General features: G+C 41.5%; 1 protein-coding gene across 2 annotated transcripts in view; it reads left to right on the top strand.

Moving 5' to 3' along the window:
- Positions 1-154: 154 nt before the first annotated feature.
- Positions 155-26,936, top strand: part of LOC145408069 (anoctamin-5-like) — a 57,303-nt gene continuing 30,521 nt past the window's right edge. For both annotated transcript variants that reach the window (XM_080278879.1, XM_080278878.1), the window contains exons 1-4: positions 155-249; positions 786-938; positions 21,618-21,782; positions 26,519-26,617. In XM_080278879.1, the coding sequence (XP_080135005.1) occupies positions 205-249; positions 786-938; positions 21,618-21,782; positions 26,519-26,617 (462 nt within the window). In that variant the 5' untranslated portion in view covers positions 155-204. The remainder of the gene's footprint in view (positions 250-785; positions 939-21,617; positions 21,783-26,518; positions 26,618-26,936) is intronic.

Raw genomic sequence — 26,936 nt, 5'->3', positions numbered from 1 at the left:
AAGGCGGTGGAGGAGGAGCTAGCGGAGAAGGAAGACAGCGCAGAGCAAGAGAAACAAGAAAATAAAGAAGACACTGAAGGTGGAGGAGGAGGGGGAGGGGGAGGAGGGGGAGGGGCGGTGAGTCCAAGCACTGTGCCGCTACCGAAACCTCTCACGGCCCAGGACTCACATCAACACCTGTTTGAACGCACTCGCTCGCACGCCATGTTGACCGAGCGAATCAACCCAACGAATAACCCGCCAGCCAGGGTGAGTCACGCTGGAGTCACGAACAATGCATTCATTAAAAGCATATTATTCCTCCCACGTAACTTGAAAGCTTAATACGTAAAATATTTCTCACTGTAACCGTACCAGTATTGTAATCACTTTAATGATGAACTTTTTCACTCAGAATCAGAATCCAATCCTTAATGTGTAGATATTCAGCCTCCAATATAAATTTCAGAGCCTGGATATCTTGCTATATATAATACATAGTGTGTGTGTGTGTGTGTGTGTGTGTGTGTGTGTGTGTGTGTGTGTGTGTGTGTGTGTGTGTGTGTGTGTGTGTGTGTGTGTGTGTGTGTACCATACATAAATAATATTATTTACATATATATATGTGTGTGTATATAATTATGTTCACACACACACACACACACACACACACACACACATACACACGTGACTCTGATACTAGTGAGTGATGCTTTCCAGGATTCGGTTAAGTACAGTCATAAGCTACTGAACTAAGTTATAGCCTAACTTGCTTCCAAACCATCCATTCCTATGTCCATGGGCAGGATGCGCAAAGCAGCGGGTCGTACGAGAGTGTGCATTTGCCGGGCAGCATCTTGGACGACACACGACCCCTGGCGGGAGCAGACGCACTGCAAGCAAATTACGACAAGTATGACCTACCCTTCAAGCCGAAAAAGGACTCTGATGAACATCAGGTATGTGCCGTCTCTCTCTCTCTCTCTCTCTCTCTCTCTCTCTACTAAGTGTATATATATATATATATATATATATATATATATATATATATATATATATATATATATATATATATATATATATATATATATATATATATATATAACGGCGGGCAGCCTAGTGGTACCGGTTTGGACCCATAAGTTACATACGCCAGAAATCTAGAATTCGTACCCGAAACCCAATCCGTGGCGGACATTGAGGGTGGTGCTGGTAGTGTGCTGTTTAATATTCATGCATTATGTTTGCAGCCTGTTCTGCTTGCCAATGGCATACGAGTACACAAGCTGTGACATGCAAACATTGCCATTACAACCCATCACCTGTGACATGCATCACTCTCCCTACAGGCACCTCTTTCCCTCTCCTAATTTGCCAGCATGGGAAGGGTTAATTTAGGCTCTAACTTTCCCTCCCAGGCGAGGGTCAGGTCCTGCGGTGGATCACATATTTATTGCTGTTTACAGTAGCGCGCCAGCTTCCAGTTACTGACAAATTTGTTATCTGTCTTTTCGTGCAACAATAAAAACCTATCACATTCCACTACCGCATTCCATAAATCTCTATTTACTTTGGAATATAATCAACCAATCACTACCCCTGAAACCAGTGAAAGTGACCTGGCAGCACCCTGGTGCTTCCATGTCTATGTATCAGCCTGGCAGACGATGTGAAAACTGGAACTAACTCAGTGATACGTCCTATAATGTACGAGGTTATTCGAGGTGTGTATATTCACTCTATCATCAACAACGTTCTTTATAGACTGTTAATGACCTTCATCCAAACTAGACATGAGTAGCATCAGCCTGTGCAGTCAAGAATTTGAAATACACACTTCCCTTCCCTCCCTCTTCTTCTTACGATACAACGCTGACCTAGAGACATTTCACTGGCTAACACAAAGTTTGTACTGCAGCTTTAGTTTGTCTACAAATGATGTGAATATTATTGCGGTAAAAAGATCAGACTTCAAGGCCTTTCATCATAACATTGACATTTAAAAGCTATTGTCTATATCTTTTTCTTCCCGGTTAACTCTTCACTGTTTTCTTTTTTCTTATAGAGAATAAATAATTTTCAGTATCATGTGGCCATAAAGTGTCATTTAATACAACAACGCCAGAAAACTATAAAATATAATTCCATCCATTTTTTTGTTCTTTTTGCCCCATCAAGAGCGTAAGGACTCTGTGTTAGGTTAATCAGTCCCGACACTTACAAGGGTGACCTGCCTTCCTTTCCCCTGGGTGGCATTATGTGAGAAATACACACACACCTTCCCTCGCATGTAAACTTTGACAGGTCCCATCCAGCTGATGCGTCTCAAGCCACTAGAACGTCAGGTGTTATCTGGTTAAATGGTTACTGCTCAACGTAGTCAATTGTTTCCCGGATAACACCATTTGGCTTGTTACTCACTGTAGTTATCTTAAAACTGCAACACATCAAGTGAGCTGATGGTAAGCACCCAAACCCACCATAACGAGTCTCAGATCAGGTAATGCACAAACCCGGTTTATGGATGGGCAATCAGTACAATTATGAGCGATACTTGCTTGTCTAGTTCATGTTTTATCTTAATCGGTTATAAACTGATATCATGTAAAATAAATAAATAAATAAAAGCCTCTGCAATTACTTACCAGCCAGCACCTATACTGCAAACAGGTTCGTAACTCTTACGACACGGAAGAGTAAGACATTGCGCCTAACTCTTCAATATATGCGTATACTTGTAAACTTGAATAAAATCTTCATCATTACAGAAATCAAAATATAGTGATCAATTACCTATAAATTTATCAACCTAATCAACCTTAAAAGTAGAGTGGATGAAGTATAATGCTTATTCAGAAGTCAATTTGTGTTCATCTGAGGGAACTGGGACACTTTTACCTTCAGTACAGTGTCATGGTTGCATAGACATCAGTGAGCCTTCGTTATGAAGTAGGAATGAGTCTCATAGGTTCATATCAAACCACCCCCACCCCCATCTGACTACACTAGGCCATCTACCGAACAGAAAGGGGTTAACGATCTTTGTCGTCGTCGTCGTCGTAGTAGTAGTAGTAGTAGTTGTAGTAGTAGTAGAAGTAGTAGAAGTAGTAGTAGTAGTAGTAGTAGTAGTAGGAGGAGGAGGAGGAGGAGGAGGAGTTGCCTCAGGTTCATCAGAGCGGTAAACCCAGTGGACTGCAGGCTGAAGCTGCCCTTCTCCTACGGTCCACCATCCTCTTTTCGGGGTACAGGAAGGGAACTGGGGGACGTTTGTATAAGCGGGTAGTGGAGCCACCCAGTTATAATGGTGCCATCACTTGAAGGGTTCCCACTCCATCACACGTGTTAGAGTAAACGCGCTATAGTGGACTCGGTTTGTGCCGCCATTGCCCAGGATAAAACTGTTAACCTATGCCCATCGTACTTTGGGGGAAGACTGGGACTTAAAAAAGATTGATAGTCTGTCTTAGCCCTTTCAAGGCAGGTTATGCTTGCTACCTACAGACGATTTTATTCAGCTCAGGAAGGACCCCTCGTACTGAACGGGATAATGAAGGCTGTAACTAAACCCTCCAGTTCGAAAAGTCTCTCATAAACTTAAAATCAAACTGACCAGAGGGTACCAAGAATAAATTAAATGACATCGGAACAAGTGGTTGATGACCCTCGTGCAATTGGTATTCATTCAATAAAATCTCCTCCTCCTCCTCCTCCTCCTGTAATGCTTGATACAGGCTCGACACCCGGAATGCACTCTAGGTAACACCATGCGTGGCGGGGCTGTGTGCTAGTTGCAGTGCTTCCTAACTTAATTATGAGTGTTGGCATCGCTAGCATGTGTGGTCAGCAAGTTATATATGACTCAGTTCTTGATACCTAACCTATATATACATTTTGATTATATGCACCGTTCTAGAAACCTATCCAATTTCTATATATTAAACTAGTAGGGTTCCGTGAGTTGCCCAGGTAAAAAACTACGACCGTGTATACTGGCATTGCCTGGAACTCTAAGGGCCACCCTGAAGGAGAAGGCCCCCGGGGTCTTATTTTATCCACTGAACCTATGTTCCCCCGTGGGCCAATTTCCCCAGGAATATATTTCCCATGAACCTATTCCTACTATGAAACTATTCATCCTATGGGCTTATTTTTTCACTACCCACCCACATTTCCCAACTACCGACCCAGCGCACCCACTCACCCACCTAGCTTGCCGACCTACTCATCCATGCACCTTGTTCACCTCTCCACCCACCTACACTGCTCACCTATCCACTCTGGCCACCCACTCATTCTGCCCACTCACTCAACCACCCCAACTGCCCCACCACACCCACACATCCGACCCATCCGCCCACCACCTGGCCACCAACCTCCACTCTGTTGACCTGATTATAGTACGGCTACTCTTGGCCGTAAAGGTCGCCACTTTACCAACTTTAAAACATGCCATTAACTTCCTCGTTAAAAATAACCCATGCTAGACCCCTTTGGAACCCTCTAGATAGTCCCCCCATTTCCTTAATTTCTATAACGGACAGACAGGCAGACGGACAGACACACTAAAAATATAATTAGGCCTACTAGATATAAACACAGTTCTAGAAATCCAAACATACACGTTTTCATTACAAACACACATCTACTAACAACCTACATGTACATTCTCGCAATACACATTTTTAGAAACACAACCTACATGACTATTTTAACTACCTACAAAATTCTAGTAACACAGCCTACATGCATAATTTAGTTACACACACACACACACACACACACACACACACACATTTTGCGACTCCTCCTGCATATATAATTCAATTATAAGCCGACTTTGCAGTGTTCCCTTCCTGGTATTGTGGTGTGTGTGTGTGTGTGTGTGTGTGTGTGTGTGTGTGTGTGTGTGTGTGTGTGTGTGTGTGTGTGTGTGTGTGTGTGTGTGTGTGTGTGTGTGTGTGTGTGTGTGTGTGTGTGTGTGTGTGTGTGTGTGTGTGTGTGTGTGTGTGTGTGTGTGTGTGTGTGTGTGTGTGTGTGTGTGTGTGGACGAGATAGATAGTATGTTACTGTGGTTGAGATGGAAGAAAGTGTGGCGTTTCGGTGGGGAGAGAGAGAGAGAGAGAGAGAGAGAGGTGGTGGTGGTGTGGGAGTTGCTATGTCAATGTGGTGTTTCGGTGGACAGAGAGAGAGAGAGAGAGAGAGAGAGAGAGAGAGGGGTGGTGGTGGTGGTGTGGGAGTTGCTATGTCAATATTCCCTGGTGCCATGCCTCTGCAAACTTAATGTGGCACTACCTCTTGTGTGCCGCACCCCCACCGCTTCTGCGCAGGTGTGTTTAATCAGCACTAGGACAGCACCAATAGCACACCATACTCTATTCACTTTAACTTGGCCTTAATAGTGCCATCTCGCCATCTTTAATCCTCAGCTATAGCAACAGATTAACGCTAGAATACGGTGCTAGTCACGAAGAAGTGCTATGGAAAGGATGTAGAGCCTAGCATTGTCATCTTCTGCCACTGGGCTACGGGAAATAGGCATCTAAAGGAAGAAAATCAGGGCCAAGTTAAAGTGATCGAACAATACGTAATTCCGGCATATTTAAGGGTATATGACGATCCTACTCCCCATGGTGGCATTACACAATCCTGGGTAGGCTACATCACCAGATAACACATGTCAGTAATGATGAATATCATTTATTACCATATTCGAGGTGTAGTCGCGCCGAGGTTAGCGTATTCAAGTACACTGAAGGGTAGATGTCTAGCTTAACCTCCTTGATGGCACTGTGTAATAATAATAATAATAATAATAATAATAATAATAATAATAATAATATAACCATTTACTATGTTGGGTGGTAACCATATAACCAAATTTTGGCACCTGGTGGTTTAGTGGGTAATTACTGCGCTCCGATCGGATTGAGCCAGTGAAGGTTTACATCCGAGGGATGGTTGGGCTTTGTTGCTCATGTAATGCCACTCAGGGATGAGTGAGGCTGGTCACTCTCATCTTAAATGTCGGGACCAACTGCCTAGCCCCGGGCTCCTACGCTCCTCATGGGGCAACGTAGGATTGGATGATGGATGGATGGATGGATGAATAATAATAATAACAACAACAATAATAATAAACAGCAGCAACAACAAGAAGGAAAACAACAAACAACAACAATAACAACAACAATAATAATAATAATTAATAATAATAATAATTATTATTATTATTATTATTGTTATAATAACAAAAGTAAATATATTGTTCTATATACTAACATTACTGTTATGAATAAGTATCTTGCATAATAAAACATACATAGACTAGCACGAGCGACACACAAATTATCCTTCCACCAGCAAAAATATATATGTACACTCTGACCACTGAGAATTCTAAATCAAAATTGCATGAGAATTACATATCAGAATTATACATCAAAGTCGACCACTGCAGCACCGTGTTCGTCTGTTAGTGAAAATCTAGCCCCTCGATACAAGACTTTTTTTTTTTCTTCTCTGCTGCTTATATATGATTTTATGCAGTTTCCCAAAGATCGTAAGTAGCAAAGGGGTTCATGAAACAGCTAAGTCTAAATCCTCAAGTTCCAGCTCTCTCTTCAGCTCATTAAAATCGCTGGGACACGAAAAGAATAAACCGAAGGATTTAAAAAGTGCGAAATCCGGGAACTTCAGGACGCTGCGGTCAATGTCTTTGTCGCAGGGTCGAAGTGTGATTCTGTGTGGTGTGTGGTATAGCTTCATTAAACTCGCTAAAGTCTACGGTATTGTTCCCCCTCGCGTCGGTTTTGAATATGGTTAGCGAGAGAGAGACGGACAGAGCTACTCCTTGAGAAATTCTCGTATCTAAAACGACGTCATTGAGGAAAGGAGTTAGTGATTTCATGAAGGCTATGTCTAACGCAGGCTTTCGAAGTGTCTTTTCTTCGTAGATCAATTTTGTCGCCTGGAGACAGCAAGACTCCGAACTCAATAAATAAATAAATAAACAAATAAATAAATAAATCGTCTGGGTGATGCGCTTAGGGCTGTATTGTAAGCGGCTTTGAAGATTTCGTAGCACTTTTTCTTCAACGATTGATTTTGCATATTACACCTCTCTCTCTCTCTCTCTCTCTCTCTCTCTCTCTCTCTCTCTCTCTCTCTCTCTCTCTCTCTCTCTCTCACGTCACGTCAACCAATATCAATACCAGAAAAATCCAAATAACACAGACGAGAATACCAAGTTGAATTAATCATAACAAATCACTGAGAGAAGACTGTTGCGCAGTCCCTAATGCTTTCTAAATTACGCTCCTTTATTTCATTATCTTAAATGTCAGGACCAACTGCCTAGCCCTGGGCTCCTACGCTCCTCGTGGGGCAAAGTAGGATTGGCTGATGGATGGATGGATACACCTTTATAGGTTGCATTGAAATGTAAACTAAAACTGAATGATCAAGATGGCCTTTTGTACCCGGAAGAGGAAGGACAGACAAATGTTAAATTCTGGCTGGAGGCGCGGGGCTTCCTGGGTGGCTGGTGGTGAGAATATTGACGTAACGAAATTAAAAGCAAAGACATTTAGATCAGAGCTTTGGGCCCGAATACAAAAAAAAAAAAAAAAAAAATCCCTGGATCACCTAGGATTTATTTATTTATTTATTTATCTATCTATCTATCTTTATTTATTTATTTACTCACTTGTTTATTTATTGCAGGATTCACAGAGATAAGGGAAATAAATATCATAATTGTCCTTCAAGCAGACCAAAAGAGACTGATATTTTTTTTTGCATGTGAGAGTTCATTTGGCGCCTGGTAGTCTATTGGGCCAAGGCGCTCAAACCAGAATGGACCCGGAATGGTTTAAATCCAAGGAATGGTTGGGATAAATTGTTCATATAGTGCAACTCAGAGACATGAAACTGGTCATCCTTGCCTTAAATGTCAGGACAGAGCCACGTCCCGGGCCCCTACGCTACTGATGGGCCATAGAAGAAGAAAAAAAACAGAATTAGATAATGAACAGATGGATGGAAGAATTCTTTTGCTAGAACAATAGAAATGGGCAGGTTGTACGTTCTTCTTTTACTTCCTACAAATCATCATCATCATCATCACCATCATCAGCCCAGTTACGATAGGAAATTTTATTATTATTATTATTATTATTATTAGTAGTAGTAGTAGTAATAGTATTAGTGGTAGTAGTAGTTGTAGTAATAGTAGTATCATCATCATCATTATTATACTGAATACCAAAACACCGGAAGTACACTGCAGACCTTTACATAGGACTGTGGTCACCTTTAGCCGTACCCTCTCCCCTACAGTTCACACGGAAGTTTAAAGGTTCTAGTGTCTATACTGGCCCTGTCTTCACGTGACGGAACTGGGCCACTCCCACAATTTAAATACTAAGTCGTGGTTGCATGAATTTCGAAGAGGCCGACTTACGAGGTGGGAATGAGTCTCCATGGTTACTAGCGAGACTGACCCTCCAATCTGCAAAGAGATTAGGGATCCCTGTCACACCCAAACAAACTCACTACAGTTTTGGAATATACTGTAGGTTGTAACTTCAAACTAGAGATCCGAATTGACTTCATTAATATTCGAATAACATCCTTGTGTTCTAACTCAGCAATAATAATAACTTGATTCAGTAACTTTCAAAATGACAGTCCTTTTTCCTGGAATATACGTACTAACTTATACTAGAGATCCGAATTTACTTCGATCTACTGCTATTTCATGCGCCTGAATTCAGAAAAGAATAAAGAAGAAACAAAGAAAGGATTCAATTTCAGAGTTAAAGTGGAGTTAAAAATAAAACATTCATGCGTTCGAATGCAGTAAACAAAAATCAAGGGATATCAAAGTCAAAACTGAATTAAAAGTAAAACATTCATGCGTTCGAGTTCAGAAAAAAAAGTAACTTGACTCCATAACTATAATAATAATAATTGGAATTAAAATACACACTAATCTTAACTTATGGCCCAGGAAAATATCTGAACCTTGAGTGTTAAGAAGAACCACACAGTCTTACATGCATGTCTCGGCGTTATACTTTCGACCAATACGGACTCCAGCAACAAAAACACCCAAATATATGATAACGTACCCAATCTTGTAGTGTGTGTGTGTGTGTGTGTGTGTGTGTGTGTGTGTGTGTGTGTGTGTGTGTGTGTGGTTCTGTGTGTCTGTGTGTGTGCCGTATTTTCAATCTAACCAATTACGACACAGCTAATGCCAGATCATCATTGCAGGACGCAGGGTTTCTCCACCGTTATCATTATAATACTGATTTTCATCGAGGACGCCACTGAAAAAAATTACTTCGATCAATGGGAATATATTCTGCCTTCATTCTCCGTAATATACCTACCTGTTTAAAGATGAACAGAGTGATAAAAACAATAATAAAAACTCGTAAAAGGGTATCCTCACGCTGAATTACAGATATAAGATTATTCTGCATTATTGGGTCAACTGACACTGGCTGTAAGTTAGCAACAGTTTATGATGAAAACAGAACAAACATGAATATAATGTAGGCCTACAAAAAGACCTTACTTTTAAGTTTAGCCTACGACTGTGGTAACAACTAAATTAATGGCAGCAGCTCCTCTTTACGTGATTCGAGAACTCTCCCCCCCCCCTCTTGAAAGAGTGGACATTCCCCTCCAGAAGGTGCGAACATTCCCTTCTTGAAGGTGCTTTTTTTTTTTTTTTTTTTTTCTGAAGTGATGAATGTCAGACGAGCCGAGAAGACAGTGGCCGTGATATGGCCAAGTAAGGAGGGGTTGTTAAGTATGATATCACGATGGGTCTCCCCCTCCTGGATGTGCAGAGTTTCCTCTCGTAAAGGTTTGTTTCTTGTTTATTTGTCTCGGATGACGGGAGCTAGGTGGCCCCTGTGAGCAGCTGCGTTAGATTGGCCTTGTTTATAATGCAGTTTGCTTCTCGTATAATCACACTTAACTTGCATGGGCCCAGTTACCTGCAGTTACCTTCAAGAAGGGAATGTTCGCACCTTCTGGAGGGGAATGTCCACTCTTTCAAGAGGGGGGGGGGGAGAGTTCTCGAATCACGTAAAGAGGAGCTGCTGCCATTAATTTAGTTGTTACCACAGTCGTAGGCTAAACTTAAAAGTAAGGTCTTTTTGTAGGCCCACGAGCTGATGGGCGTATGATTACCCTTGGAGGGGATGGGCATAAAATGGTCCGATAGGTGGATCAAATTAGGATGGCCCTGTGAGGAGGTGAGCATAAACTGGTCTGATAAGTGGATGGACACAGGATGAACCTGTGAGATGGGCATAAACTGGCCAAGTAAGTTGATGTGGGTAGGATGGCCTTATGAGGAGGTGGGCATAAACTAGTTAGATAACTGGATGGGCGTAGGATGGACCTATGGGGAGGTGGGAAAAAGATTATAATTCGATGAGCGTGAGTTGGCCCACAGGGGAGGAGTTGCGTGATTGGTGCCAGAATAGCGCTGGGGACAGAAGCCTCGAATTCCCAGTGTGTGATGGCTAGGAGGGTAAGGTAAGTAATTTTTGTGGAGTGGCCAGCATTGAATAACTGCTTCCTAGGCTTGATTGATGTGCCTTTGTGTGAAGTGCATTATTATTACCTGTGGCTCGGTTGCTGGTGGCAGGACGGAATATTTCTCGGTGAGTGGGTGTTGCCTGTGCGTGTGGGAATGCGGGGGCGTTAAAGTGTAAGTGTGTGTGTGTGTGTGTGTGTGTGTGTGTGTGTGTGTGTGTGTGTGTGTGTGTGTGTGTGTGTGTGTGTGTGTGTGTGTGTGTGTGTGTGTGTGTGTGTGTGTGTGTGTGAGAGAGAGAGAGAGAGAGAGAGAGAGAGAGAGAGAGAGAGAGAGAGAGAGAGAGAAATATCCTGCAGGTAACTGGGCCCATGCAAGTTAAGTGTGATTATACGAGAAGCAAACTGCATTATAAACAAGGCCAATCTAACGCAATCCAAGCCACTTAAAATTCAGCCCTGGTATTACCCACGATATTACCCCTGTGAGGCAGACACGACAAGGCAGAGCTCTGACCTTACGAAAAAGATCAAGGTCACTGGTTAGAGACGACTGCGAAGAATGATGAAAAGTGAATCATTATTTAGTTATTCATTCAGTAATTGTATAAAACGTATTCTTTGGGGGTTTTTCAGTCTCAGCCACCTCACTCTGATGACCCACTTTTATTATATGCTTGCTACCTTCAATTTTATTCAGCTTAGTGGAGACTTTTTGAGCTTGAGAGATTAGATATAGATAATGTTAAGCTGTACCGTACAAGATAAAATCATCGAGAGAGAGAGAGAGAGAGAGAGAGAGAGAGAGAGAGAGAGAGAGAGCAATAATGAAATACAGATTACATCCTCGGCTGAAGGAGTCAGTAATTCAGAAACAAAGAGAATGCCGTAGAATTGCTCAGTGAGTGTATTTGAAAAAGTGCTGAAGTATCCAACTTAGAGTAAACTGAAAGTAGTGTAATTTATTTAACCCCCTTACGGTCGGTAAAACTCTACTATTCTATTCCAGAAAACGTCAGTAGATTTTATTCAACTGAGCGAGTCAACGGAGCCTAAGGGTGTTTGTACTTTCATCATTAACCCTCTCATAGTCAGGAATTATTACAGTATTTTATTCCAGTTAACGCCGGACGATTTTATTCAGCTGAGAATAAGTCATGGAGACCGAGAATGTAAATGATGATAAACAGAAATTTCGGACGATTTCATTCAGCAAAGAGTAAGTCATGGAGCCCGAGAATCTAAATGCTGATTAACAGAAATTTCGGCTAGTTTTGTGCATAATCTTGACATCCCCTCTCCTGAAAAAAAAAAATAATAATAATAAATGACTAGATAAAAATTGATACACAGAAATTTAGGCTAGGCAATGAACTAGACCCTCCCCCTCACCCACCCCACCCCGAAAAATAAAATCAATGACTATAAAAAGAACTCAGGTGGGTGGAACCAACCCCAAAATTACGCAGTAGAGAGTGGTACAATAGATTCAGTCCTTATATAATTCAGACCAGGGTTGAAGAGTCAATACAGATCAAACAGTAACAAACAGACCTTGAGCAAACAGAGGCAAAATGTACCGCTCATGATTAATTCAGTGACTGTACATATAAAGGACGCATGTACCAGCGGTCGAGGTGAACTGAACACAAGCAAGAAGTATAGGCCAAAGTGCATTCAGAAGTTGTATAAAAGAATTCAGATTAGACGCACGTGGCCTAGAAAATAATAATAATGGGTAGGAGTTGTGCATTGTGTTAAGTAATTGTAAGGTTGGAACACAAAATGCCAGTCAGGGAAGAGCGACTAGTCATTAGCCTTAAATGATGAACTGAGTAGCCTAGCCCTGGGCCTCTACGCTCCTGATGGGACAATAAAGGATGAAACAAAAAAATGAAACAAAACAGATAAGAGTGAAGTACCCCCTCTTCTCTCTCTCTCTCTCTTTCACACACACACACACACATGCACAAATTGGCCAAGGTTCCTCCATCCACCCTCCTTCCCAAGCCCGTGCCTAAAGCTCCTCACCCATCTTGCCATCTCCATCGCCAGACTAGAATACGGCCCACTACAGAGCAAATTAAAATACGATGAATACCCCTGATTATGAACAAACAAGAGCAGTCAAATGGGAAGTATAATGTGCAAAACCGAGGGACTTACACACAAAGTATGCCTCCAAGACCAGAAGGTGGGTGGGGGTGTGAACTGGGAGTCTCTGATGTTTTGAAATCCTCATCAAAAATCACTATGAATGCGTGAAACAGACTTTCTCGAAATTCACTTTTTTTTTTTTTGTCAAACGTACAGGCATTCTTAAAATTGTCATTGCACTGAATGTACTGAAATTATAATATTTTACGGTGGTCCATTTGATTAGGCATCCTTAAAAATAGGACTTGTTACTTAAATGATGATAACTGGTTAAAAGAAATGGTTTTTATGAGATATTACATGTGGTTAATTGTATTTGGTGATGTCTGGTACCGATGTCAACATTTCGAGCGTCATTTAGAGTTTTGGTGCAAGAAAAGGTCGGGACGTGTTTATCTCAATTATGCAGAAACCAAACAACATGAAAATTACTTTACGCAAAGCAAAGGGTAAAGCTACAGTGAAAGTGGTGAATTTGAATAACATCTGTGCTTAACACCATTTTCAACAAAGCTACTTAACTTGAAAACGTTACTCAGGCTCGAACAATTTCCAATTTAGTGTGGACACCTGTTACTTATTATAAACGAATTCCAGGTCAAGACTGAAGCCCTCGACCTTGAATAAACGGTATATTAAAAAAAAAAAGAAAGACCTCATATACAGAATGGATTAAAGAAGGCTGTTATGTAATCTCTTCCTCTCTGAAGAAAACAAAAATAAAAAACAAAAAGAAGTCCATCCGGGTGAAGTGTCAGCCGCCCCTCATCCACTGTGTTTGTCCTGCCATAATAGTTTGGAATAATCGATGTGGAAAACTAGTGGAGCAATTAGGGTGGAAGTGGAGGGATGGAGGGAGGGAAGTGGAGGGGTGGAGGGAGGGTTGGAGAGGTGTGGAGGGACAACAATGGCGATGGGAGGCGTTGGGAATCATTTATATAGCGATAATGGCTGCTTCATGTAACAGGCTCCCTTATGTCGTCAATCATCCAAGCGTTGGGTTTTTTGTTTGTTTGTCTGTCCTTGTGCCTAGTCTCTCTCTCTCTCTCTCTCTCTCTCTCTCTCTCTCTCTCTCTCTCTCTCTCTCTCTCTCTCAACAACACAGGAGCGACATAAGCTTCCTACAAAATAGTACTGGCCAAATATTTACAAAGGATGAAGGCATTCGTCCGACACTTAACGAATTTTTCAGTTAGGTGTTTACAGAAGATTAGTATGATGTACAAACATCGTTAGAGAGCAGAAGCAATGAAAAAAACAAACAAACAAACAGAAAGTCCTATGCCACATCAATTTTGTCCTGAGAGAAAAAAAAAGCGAAGATGCAATGATAAGCCGGAAAATTAATTCTACCAACAATATTCTTAAGTATCTCCGGTAAATTTATGCAATGAAACGAGGCTTTAGAGGAAATGCAAATTTTGTTACTGTACAGTAAGTTTTCTACATAGAAACTTCGCAAACAATTTAAGACCTTACTGGAATACAATGCTCAGTTTCACACACACACACACACACACACACACACACACACACACACACACACACATATATATATATATATATATATATATACTCTTCATATGCATAATTTAATACAAACAGAAAAAGTGTTGACGCATTACCAATAATAATAATAATAATAATAATAATAACAACAACAACAATAATAAAAGATGCATGCTCAGTATATTTTCATTATCACTCCATGACTGTACAGTATGATCGGCAGTATCATTTCAATATCGATTTTTATCATTCACCAGATAATTTGTTTGGGTGACTCAGTTCTGTAAGGTACTTTTTATGCGGGTTATACCTGAATGGTTTTAAGGGATGCGAGAACCTATTATTATAATGTTTCTTTTTTAACTAGAAACAAGGTATTGGTATCGACTGGACCGTACAGTCTGTGCGGTCTGTATCAGTGCCTCTCTCTCTCTCTCTCTCTCTCTCTCTCTCTCTCTCTCTCTCAGTAAAATGCCCGGGCATGTGGGAGATAAGAAAGTGGATTGATTATCGGCCACTTTTAGTACTGTATGGGAAGAGGTAAGGCAGCCTGACGGACAGAAGAATAGAAAGGCAGAGTATTTCCTCCCCCCACTCCTCCTCCTCCTCCTTTTATTTTTTTATTTTTTTGGAGGGGGGAGGGGAGACGCGTCACTCGTCAAAGGGAACAGCGATAAAGGGAGTGTATTATACATAGAGTTATTAGCTTACCAAGGAGCGAAGGGGATGTGTACTGTAGCATAGTGGTCGATGGAGACAGATGATTAGCGACGAAGAGGGGATAAGAAGGGAGAAGTGTTTGTGAATATGACTTGACCGTATTAGGTGAATGCGACTGGATCGTTCTGCATGTGACTGGATCGCACTGTCTGTGAATGTGACTGGATCGTATTATCAAGATTGAGGGCTCAAAGGTGTCGGGATGCCATCAGGTTTTTACAGTAATTTTCTTAGGTAGGAAAAGAAGTTGAGTCAATGCTGATTATGATAATGAGGATGCTGCTGATGATGATGGCAGAAATAATGATGATGATGATGATGATGATGATGATGATAACAGATATTATGATGATAATGATGATGATAGCAATGCTGATAATGATAACAAAAATAATAACGATGATAAAAGTATATCTCACCCTCTTCTGTATCACTGTCGGCTACGCCTCTATATGTGGGATGCAGGCTAATAACACCCACCAATTACAAGGACAATAAATTAGTTCCAGTAATGACCAGCAAAAATGACGGACCTTCTTGCATCATCGCAGGCTCAATTTTAATACTAAGGCCAATTGTCTGTCCCCTCCCCCCTCCCCCCCTCCGACAAAAGACTGAGGGATATTTACAAATAAATCTCATACTGGCGTTAGCTTCCTTAATAGAATGACGTATATTTTTATTCTTGCTGCCCCCACATGATATTACTTTGTTAATCTAATCTAACCCAAACAGGCTCACTTAACCTAATCTAATCCTAATACAACTAATCTAACTCTAAAAGCTAACCTAACAGACTACCCTTATCTAAGGAACAACACTAACATTACCTAACTTAATCCTAGCTGGCTAACCCCACCTAACCAAATCCTTGCATACTCACCTTACCTGGCTAATGAACTAACATTACCTAACAGACCTTATTTGTGACAAATTGATCGTACCTCATACAATCTAAATTACACCCTCCCGGAAAATACACACAAAAAGACACCAAATCAACTACTGTGGTGTGGAGATTTACGGCGGCCACAGTGCTTCAACGCTCAAATTTAACACGGTACAGAAAATTATGAACAGCGGTCCCATGGCACAAAAACGGCACGTGTCCGATAGTGGAAGTAGTTTTTCGCAAGAGAATTGTGTGTATGTGTGTGTGTGTGTGTGTGTGTGTGTGTGTGTGTGTGTGTGTGTGTGTGTGTGTGTGTGTGTGTGTGTGTGTCACATAATCCAGTAAAATATTAAAGTCTGCATCGGCGGCAACAAGGAAACGCGCGCCACTGAATACTTCAAAAGCAGGAACAATTCAAGGGAAAAATTCAACAGCTGGTAAGACATATCGGTCCATTCCACCTAAAGTGAGGCAGTGGGCAGGCAGGATAGCTAAGACCACGGTCACCATCACACAATTACCCGAGTATTGAGCGAGGTGGAGGAGTCCGGCCTGCCACTCTGTGTTATATCATCATGCCTTATGGAGCACACCGTAACTGCACACTAACTCGCTTCTCTTGCGTATGGCCAGGAAAATAAATCCACATAATAGTCCACTACCACTCACTGCTTGCTCGTGACTAATCCACCTAACCTGAAAGAGGTTTAGTATGATTTTTTCTCACCTACAAACGTCTCTCTTTGATATGATGAGTCCGGAAGAAAAATGATTGACATGTCTAGGCGTGAATTAAACACGCATCGCTTATGACCATGACTGCCCGTCCCGTTTGCATTTTCTCCAACATGTGTCGGGAAAAGCCTGCATGTTCGTTGTAAAATTTACCCATTATCCTTTACATGTTTTCGATGAAGTCTATAATTCGCTAAATTTACCCGTTATACTTTCATCTCCATGTCTTTGAAGCCTTATATGTGTTAGGCAATTTATACACACTGCACAACAACCTTTCCAGTCAGGACACTTTGTTATCGTGAAGGATGGAAAGTGTTATTTATGGGTAGCCCCGCCGCGCCATTTAAAGCCAGCGTTCGGCACAACAGACTCATAATTCAGAAGAGTGCTGCAGTACCGCCGCCTCCCTGGTAATACTTTCGCAGTATCGAGAATCTATTCTCAAATTCCTACGTCCGGCTCAACAGGGATGTGTTCAATGTGGCCTTCTAAGATTTCGTAGCATCTGTTCCTTGGTGAATGTATCTGCACATTACACCTCGGTATCCTCTTGAATGTAGCGCAAATCATGACAAAAACGAAGAAAAAGTGACTTCGTAGGATTTCGTGATACTTCTTCCTTAGCGAATTTTTCTGCACATTCCATCTCAGTACGTTATACTTCTTCCTTAGCGAATGTTTCTGCACATTCCATCTCAGTACCCTCTTGTGTGTGGTGAGAATCATAACATTAGAACAATGTAAACAGTGGACAAGAGAAAGTGGCCTTGTGATATTTCGTTGTTTATTCTTAGCAAATTTTTCTGCACATTACACCTCAGTATCGTCATGTGTGTTTTAAACCACGTCGACAATAAAAAGATATAAACAGAGTACAAGAAAATGCTTGGGTGTAATACCAAATAAATCGTTATGCTGCTTAGGGTCATATTCACGTCCGTTAAAGCTCCCTAGCACCTCTCCCCTAGCAGTTCAACAACTTTAGGATATGAATTACGGTAAAGCTGACTTTAGTAATTACCACAAGACTCGCCGACATGTGGTAAAAACACCCCTGGTTGTACATCAGTCCTGTATAAGACAGCCCTAGCATGTATTCAGTATAGAAGATGGATGTTATTGCTGAAGTGGTGACATGCAGAGGTGTATGGTACATAGGAGGACTGCCTGAGCTAAGGGAACGGGCTCTTCTGTCTATGCCCAGAGTCGGACGCATAAAAGAAGTTAATTTCTGCATACAGATCTTTAATAATGTATTTTCTGTAATTCATGAAATCATTGCTGGTATTAAGGAAACAACACAGAAGAAGGAGATACAGCAAGCAAAACAATTCACCGAGGAAGAAGGCGTTAGGTAATCTCGGAGGCAATCCTCCGCAAATCGCCTTGTAATACCTGGTGGGCTGAGTCGTGGTCACTGCCATATACTTTGCAAGGTGTGACGTCACGTAATGGCGACCTTGTGGCCACAGAGGGCAGAGGATGGATTTTCCTGTCCGGTTCTACTCGGAGTCAGGCAGTGTGAGGGGACAGGCGGCAGTCCTCACGTCCTGCTAACCATCCTCCTTTGAAGCGTCCAAACCCTACTTTCATTTAAGGGGAAAATGTCTGAAGACTATGAAGAGACAGTATCAAGTGTGCCAGTACGTGAAAAGTTTCTCTTTGGTCATCTCACGAGAAAGATCTAAAATCAGTTGATATACCTGGAAGACAACAGTGATACTAGTTCATACACTGTTTTCGACAGCATTGAGTATATAGAAAGAAAAACAAATATAAAATATATGGCAGCAAATGCAAAGACAGAAATTGTCCACGTATCACTTCCTTTAAATTCTTTGTCAAAGTTAATGAAATAAGCTCGGTGATATAAAGTATAACAAAATACAAATGAAAATTAAATCAGTAAACATGGAAAATACTCGTCAGAGCCAGTATACTGTTGGAATACTAGTCACAAATGAAAAATAAATCAATAAGAAGAGAAAATAGTCGCCACAGCCAGTACAGTGTTTGAACACGGAGACTCCAACAGTATGCGATCGGAGTGCTTCACTTAAATAAAATCGTATGGCGACTGATACAAGAAAATCATAAATTGTCAGCCTCGTGGTTTATAAACTAACTCCTTTAGACCAGGGCGTCATTCCTCAGCTTTATAAAAAGAAAAAAGAAATAAAAATAAAAATAGCTGCAGGTAAAGAAAAAGAGAAAAGTTCTGTCGTACTAATCCCTTCATTCCGTGGGGTCTCTCCTCAGCTGAATAAAATCGTCTTCCCTTAGCCAGAATAAAATACAGAGCACGTCATCGGGTTGAAGGAGATTAAGGAGCTAATTAAGAAGAGATTACCGAGGTGTGGGTGACGATGAGTGAATACATCCCCGTGCCGACATTCAGGACGGTGCGCAAGACCAGCCCTCTCCTGCCCCGCTCGCCCTCCAACAAAATCCATGTTGCTCAGTACCAGGTATACAAAACACACAGCAATGCACACCACAACACCCAGCACCGTGTTTCTATTGCCACTAGAGACTTCGCAACACCACTTCTTTAATTACATATTTTGCTTGTTACGCCTTAACCCCTTCAGATAAATTACTCAAAAAAAAAAAAAAAAATTATTCTGGCTAGAGATGAGTTTAATCAGCTGAAGAGAGCTCCCCAGAAGTGACGGGATTACTGAAGGCATTATGTAACCCCTCCATTTCGAACTGTACCCTCCCTGCTGAACAGAATGGTCTGTAGTTAGCTGAAATAAAACAAGTCACCGTAATGATGGGGATAAGTCTTTTTTTTTATGTTACAGACATCTTTTAAATACTGACAGAGTTTGCATTAGTAACGTCCAAGAATATGTTAAGGTGTAACAGGCAAAATGAGTCGCTACAGAAGAGGTGTTGCAGTCTTCCATGTCAAGAAGACTGCAGCTCATTGCCTCATGTGCCGTCCACTTGCTTTCAGATAAGCGGGATTTTTTTCTTTTTTTCAAATTTTTGTTACCATAAAGGAGACAATATTTACGCTACTAACAGGCGACGATTTCGCTAATCTGACCAGAATTGTCTGCTGTTACCATCAGAAAAATATCTAAGTGCTTCCACAACGGCGAGCGTATTATTATTATTATTATTATTATTGTTATTATTAGTTTATGCTTCCTGTTACATATCCACGCAACAATAAAACCCGCCAGCGTTGACGTGAATGTTATACACAAAGGTAAAATCTAAGGATTAAAGGCTTTGTTTTATGTGGTCCTCAAAACAGATACAGAGCAACAACTTTCCTCTGTGGAAGATCAGGAAAACTTACAAGAAAGGAAGACACGCGAACATTAAAAAACATATCTAGTAAAACGATGTGCTAATACACCATTCATACCTAATCCTGTTAAAATAGTTCTGTTGTGAAGTTCCTCTTCTTCTTTGTGACATTCACGATAATACACCTTCTTTACTTGCTAATAACTTTATTATTTTATTTTTTATGAGAACACACCAGCCGTTCATATTATCATCATTGATTCTGTGACAAGATTTATCATCTTGCCATAGAAACAATGGAAAAATGGCTTCCCTCAACCGAACAAAATCGTCTGATATTATTATAAGACACCTACTGTATGTGGTAAACTGGTCCTGAAAGGATTTGCTGCTGAAATAAAAGGTAGACTTTCGGCTAGTTGTTGTCGTTGAGCAACCCCCATTTGTCTGGCCAAGCAGACCCATGAACCGCAGTCAAGCAATCACCCCTGCAGGACTGTTCAATGCAGTGAAACGATGTTCTCTTGCGACAGACAACGCCTCGTCACAACGAGGCGTGGGGAAGAGTGTGGAGGTTTGGTTTCTGGATGGACGCCAAATTTGTGTTTCTCCACCCAGTTAACAGGGACACAATAGTCGGCTCCACATCACCCCGTTATTGGTTCTACGGTTAACACGCAGCGTGAATGGTTTCCTTGGTTACAAGAAATCATTAGGTTTGTCGGTCAATGCAGTCACCTGAGGTGGAAAGAAAGGTAATACGAACAACAGGAAAAGTGGAAGAAACAGCTAAATAACAATGAAGGTGAAGGCAGACGAAGGAGGTTCTACATCAAGCGATTGGATGATGGTCACTACCACCTGCCATCACTTGCGACTCGTAAACTGGGATGGTAAGGATCGGTCACATTATCACCAAACCACTATAAATAAATCGATAAATAACCATTACAACACTTTGACTTTCACATGCACTTCTCTCACAACACAAACCTATTCTTCACTCGAACTTGGCTGGCACTGCGAAGGGAAGGATAAACTCTAACAACGACTCGCCCTCCACGAAAAAGATCTGATCATTCTGTGCATAGAAACGGGTTTACTGAGACACAGATACTAATACTAACACTGCAGCAACAAACAATGCACTAGATCAGTAGCGTGATAAATCATTAATTAACAAGGGAAGAACCTACCGGAATACGAAACAGGTTGGCGGTCACTTGGTCCATTTATTTACGTTCGTATTGGCCTTACTGGCCAGTGTTCTAATCAGAGTTTGCTTCAAAGAGGTAAGTGTAACGAATGACCATCATGTTTGCAATGCCAGTGTTGGGGAAAAGGAAACTTAGGATTACATAAGCTCTTGTTCATTGACTTTGCTTCAGGTGATACGCTGAAAATGCCTTTATTTTTACACATTAACATTACGTATTCTTTCATCATGCCGTACCTACTCTTGGTTGACATACTGTATGCTTCACGGTGCATTTTATCATCTTGCAGAACTTGGTCGTCCATGATAAAATCCTCACACTGTATTTCTCCATGGATCTTGTCATACTTGCCCTTCACTGGCGTAATTCTCACACCGTTTCTCCATCATGCTGTTTTGCTCTTCATTGATATAATCTTCACATTATATTTCTCTGTACTGTCACACTTGTTCACCACTGATAAAATCCTCTACCTCTACTTTTCCATCTTCACTGACATTATTCTCAAACTGTATTACTCCATCTTGTCATACGAACTCCACACTGACATAATCCACACACACCATATATCGTTCTAATTTTCGCAGGTACGCAAGACGGTAGAGACGCTGTTCTTTCGCGACAACAAGCGCCGGATAGACTTCGTGCTGGTGTTCAAGGACGAGGGGGATGAGTGGCAGGACATGCGACGAAAGGTGTTTGAGGAGAACCTGGTGGAGGAGGGACTCGAGCTGGAGGTGGAGGACAAGTCGGTATGAACTAGAGAGGGGTTATTTTATTTAATTATTTAACTATCAGCTATTTTGTTTTGATTTTACGTCAGTTTGTAGCTCGGGCAGGAGAATATGTTGCACCTTTCCCTTAGCGGTTTATTCTGCCTATTATACCAGCAACAGAGTTGTACGTGGAAGACAATGCGGTAGGGGAGAAAGCTATTCATATTACCTCTCTCTCTCTCTCTCTCTCTCTCTTCCACAGCGAATAATTTTTCACATCACACATCATCTTTCATTTGTATATTATTGGTTTCTTTTTTTTATTTCGCTGACGTGAAGGGAAGAAGGAAAGTTACTGAAATAACGGCATATGCTCAATGTCAAAGGCGATTCCGTAACACCTCTTCCTAAGGAATTTATTCTGCGCAGTATATCAAATTATTAGCCCATTTTACTTACATCTTTTAAATGTCAATATAATCTGGATCGAGAAGATATTAGAGGTTATTAAGGCGTAACTGTGTGTGGCAAAATAAATCGTTGACGAAAAGGTGTGACGAAGCTGACAAAAACTCCTAAATAAACTAAAAGGAGCTCCATATCTGAGAGAGAGAGAGAGAGAGAGAGAGAGAGAGAGAGAGAGAGAGAGAGAGAGAGAGAGAGAGAGAATGGTCCCTCAAGTACGACAAACGCCTTTACTGCTTTATTGTTGCTGCCCCAGACGGTTTCTTTCAGCCTAGGAGGGCCTCTAGTATTGGAAGGATTACAGACACGCTCCGTTCATTTCTGCAGTATAGTGACAGTTTAGTATATTATTCTTGGTTCGAGTAGACAGTTTTGTTTGTTTTAGGAGAGACTGCTCGTAGTGAAAGGGTTGATAAGAGGTCAGTCGTCATCATCATCATCATCATCATCAACCTGCTCCTGCTCCTCTTCCTCCTACTGCTTAACCCATTAACTCCCAGAATTCCTGTGTGAGGGACTGTGCTGGAAGGGTACTAAGCGTACTGCCCTCCGCCTATCGGCTCATAATCGCGAAGCTCAAAGGTCCCTGCCCCGGGATTCCCTTCTATATTAACTTTTGATAATACCCGGTTCCTTCCTATACTGAGGACAAAGGGCGCAATTGGGTTAGTATATTGTTATCGGTTCCCGAAGATGATTTTGTTCTTCGTAGGGGAGAATGCTCGTAATGATAGGATCGATAAGAGGTCAGTTATTATCATCACCATCATCCTTTCCATCATCATCATCATCATCATCATCCTTTCCATCACCATCATCCTTCCCATCATCATCATCATCATCACCACCACCACCACCACCATCATCACCACCACCACCATCATCATCATCATCATCATCATCATCATCATCATCATCATCATCACCACCACCACCATCATCATCATCAGCATCATCATCATCATCATAACAGAACCCATACACAGGAGCGGGCAAACTCTGAAACATTAGTAACTATCAGCAAAGCGCGCACCAAAACTAACAATGACCTATTTTAGCGACTTTCTTCAAACCAATAATCACATCAGACATATGACGTCACTGCTCTTTGATGACGTCTAAAGGTGATGATGACGTCACTTGCCATTGATTATAATCCTGGGAGTGAGAGGCACTGGTGGGTGGCTCTCATGGCAGGGAGGGGAAGACTGGGAGAAGGTTTTGTATTTTCTATTGATTGTGTTTTCTGAAGCGGCTTTGGAGGATTCGTAACACCCCTTCCTTTGCGATTTATTCTGTACATTACACCTCATTATCCTCTTGTATGTTGTTATTTATGTGAATATTAAAAATATACAAATAACGTATAAGTGAAGACTTAAGAGTAATACTCAATGTAAATCGCAAAGGAAAGAGCACTAATAATATGGTACTGTGCATATTACTCGCAGGTATATCTAGCGAAATATTTAATCAGCAACTTATCATGTGCTGTTATGGCCTCATCTGATACAATAATTTCAACGTAAAAACGAATTACCAAATAGGATTCCTTATCTTGTCCTTACTAAAACTTTACGAGTGGGAATATATGCGCATTAATGCACGTTGCTGCAATATATATAAAAGAAGTCAAGAAATAGAACAAGGAAAGGCGGAGAAGCACAAAACAATCACAGGAAATTGCGTGAGGGGGCACACAATCCGTCACTGGCCAGACCTACTGACCCGTCGCCACTGCCCACCCCAACACCATCCCATCATGTCACTATCACCTCAACCACTACCACCACAACTATCACCACCATTTTACACCTCCACACCACACACCACACCACACCACACCACACCACACCACACCACACCACACCACACCACACCACACCAAACCACCACCACCAGCAGGCCGTATTTATCTTCATAAGTCATAACGTCCGTACATTGTTAAGGAGGAATGTTCTGGGTATTACTTTCAAGAACAAAGCAACATACAGAAGCAGGCGCATATACAGACACGCTGATATACACATACACACGTAACCACATACACATATTTGGATCCAAGCATGTACCTTTATGCAAACACAGCTTCATACACTTACGCAAACACACACACACACACACACACACACACACACACACGCATCAGCTAATGGACAAGGCCTCATCACACAAATGCATCATGAGCAAACATATACCTTGAGAGGGGTACGGGAAAGAAGGAGGATTGGGTACACGAGGTAGGCAAAGAAATTATATAAATGTGTGTGTTTTCCCTTGATACAGTGGATTTGTATTTGTGTGACGGAACTGGGCCATTCTCACAACTTGAATACGAAGTCGTGGTTGCATTAGGAAGGAGTCTCCTTGGTTACTAGACAAATCAATACTCGAATCTGACTACACCTGGCCATCAACAGAGCCAAAATTATTTAAGGATTTTTATCAGGTTTTAACAAAACGAGCTATAGTTCTCTTGGTATACTGAATCAAAAGTACGCTTAATACCCTACCCTCCTCGGCCTACTAAATCAAAACCAATTCATTATTAAATCCAGAAGATTATGATACCTCCGGCAACCAGTGGACGTCATTATTTTGATTTTTTACCCTCATTCAGGAGTGTAAATTCTAGTCGTAATTTTCGTGCAACGTTGTACTGGCTCTTACCTCAGTCCTAATCCAAGGGTCTCGGTTAACGCTATTGATTTGGAAGAGGACTTTATATATTACAAATTACTCTCTCACAGAATTAACCTCTTCACTACGTCATTTTAAGTTTAGACGTGAGAGACTTATCGAACTGGAGGGGTTACTTAATAGTCCCCTTTCTACCATGGAGGGCTCACTGATGATGATGGAAATTACCTGGTACCATGTAAAAGGAAAAAAAAAAATCAGCACTTTAAGAACTGTTTTATCACGCCTAAATTGTCTACGTGAAAATGATAGTGTGAGACCGTAGACTTTGATATAATGTCTAATTAAGCTTACTGTGTTATTCAAGCGTTTTTTATTGAGACTAGCGCTCCGCCGGGATTCAATGCCAAGTAGATACATACACGTTGAGAAAAACTTGTAAAATATTCAATGCCACACTCTCCTCCTCCTCTTCCTCCTCCTCCTCCTCCTCCTCCTCCTCCTCTTCGTCGTCATCATCATCATCATGACTTTTTTTCCCCACTTAAAGCTGTGACGAGAACTTACTGACGCAAAAAAAAAAAAAAAATGTATTCCACTAATTGAATATAAAATGTATTTCAAATTCCCAAAACAAAGTCACAGCCCCCTTCACCATCACTCCCAGCACTACGGTACAAATCAGTCTTTAACACAGTGTCTTATTTAGGGTGAGTGATGTCTGTTGTCCATAAGAAGCCGGCTTTTCTCTATATTCTTGACCCTTATTCCTGTCATGACGTAATTTTTGTTTTATTTATGTTATTTCCAGTCGGTTTTATGCTAGTTAAGGAAGGTGTCAAGCGCCGGTGGTTAGATACAGGCCCGTATTCTCATCGATTAAGGAAACTCCCCTTAACATCTCTTCCTAAGCGATTTATTTGGTTTATTGCACTTTGCCATCCTCTTCTGTGATATCAAATCATTCTAGTATCATCTTACACTTCATAAATAACGTACAAAATAAATAACGTACAAAATAAATAGCGTACAAACTTATATTAATCCGTCCGTATCCAAAGAAAAAAAAACGCTTAGGAATAGGTGCTAGGGAGCCTCCTTAACTGACACGAATACGGGCCATAGCTTTAATTAACCTCTTCACTACTATGGTGCTCCACAGAAGATGAATAAAAAACTTATGACCTTGAGTTGAAAGGATTGAGATAGGTAGGAATGTGCTTGTCTTGCTGTTTAATGACGTGAGCTTTGACGCAGGCCGCAGCCTAACCTCATTCCATTCTACCCTCATTTCATAACGATTTTCAGCTAAGTGTGACGCACTTACGGTCAAAGTGAAAAATATGCCACATCCAAGGTTACAGTTTGGTGGTTTATTTTTTTTTGGAAATCCGTGACTAGACATCCAATTTCAGTGACCCATACAAAATAATGCAGAATTTTTTTTAACAGCGATGACTTTATATATATATATATTTGGTATGTATATCGTAAACTGTTAAGAAAGAAGTACTATGAAGCGTCCTAATCCCACAAAAGTATGATCGTTACAGAAATTACAGCCGGTAGACTGAGTAACTTGCATGGCTGGGTGTGTAATAAACCCTGACACACCACAAAGCCAGGCACGCTGACCCTTCCTGACTCCCCTCCCTCCCCTCCTGCAGCAATCCCAGGACGGCGAGACCTACTTCGTGAAGGTGCACGCGCCCTGGGACCTGCTGGCCAGATACGCTGAGATTATGAAGCTCAAGAAACCTATCAAGGTACGTCGCCTGATTTGGCTGTGTGGATCAAGGCTGTGGCGTGGGATTTACTGCGTGCTATGCTGTGGCTTAGGATGTGTAGTGCTGTGTGCCGTGAGTTATGGTATGAGATGTTAAGTGCTGTGGCTTGTGGTGTGGTGTGGTGTGGTGTGGTGTGGTGTGGTGTGGTGTGGTGTGGTGTGGTGTGGTGTGGTGTGGTGTGGTGTGGTGTGGTGTGGTGTGGTGAGGTGCGGCGAAGTGTGACGTGGCGTGGCGTGCTGTGTGTTGTTGGCTTGTTGTATGGTGCGTGCTGTGATTTATAGTGTTGTGTGTTGTGTGC

This window comes from Coenobita brevimanus, chromosome 75 (assembly GCF_032717465.1).
Source record: "Coenobita brevimanus isolate Jiangsu-jjx chromosome 75, ASM3271746v2, whole genome shotgun sequence".
Lineage (NCBI taxonomy): Eukaryota > Metazoa > Arthropoda > Malacostraca > Decapoda > Coenobitidae > Coenobita > Coenobita brevimanus.
This window is presented reverse-complemented; position numbering and strand designations above follow the sequence as displayed.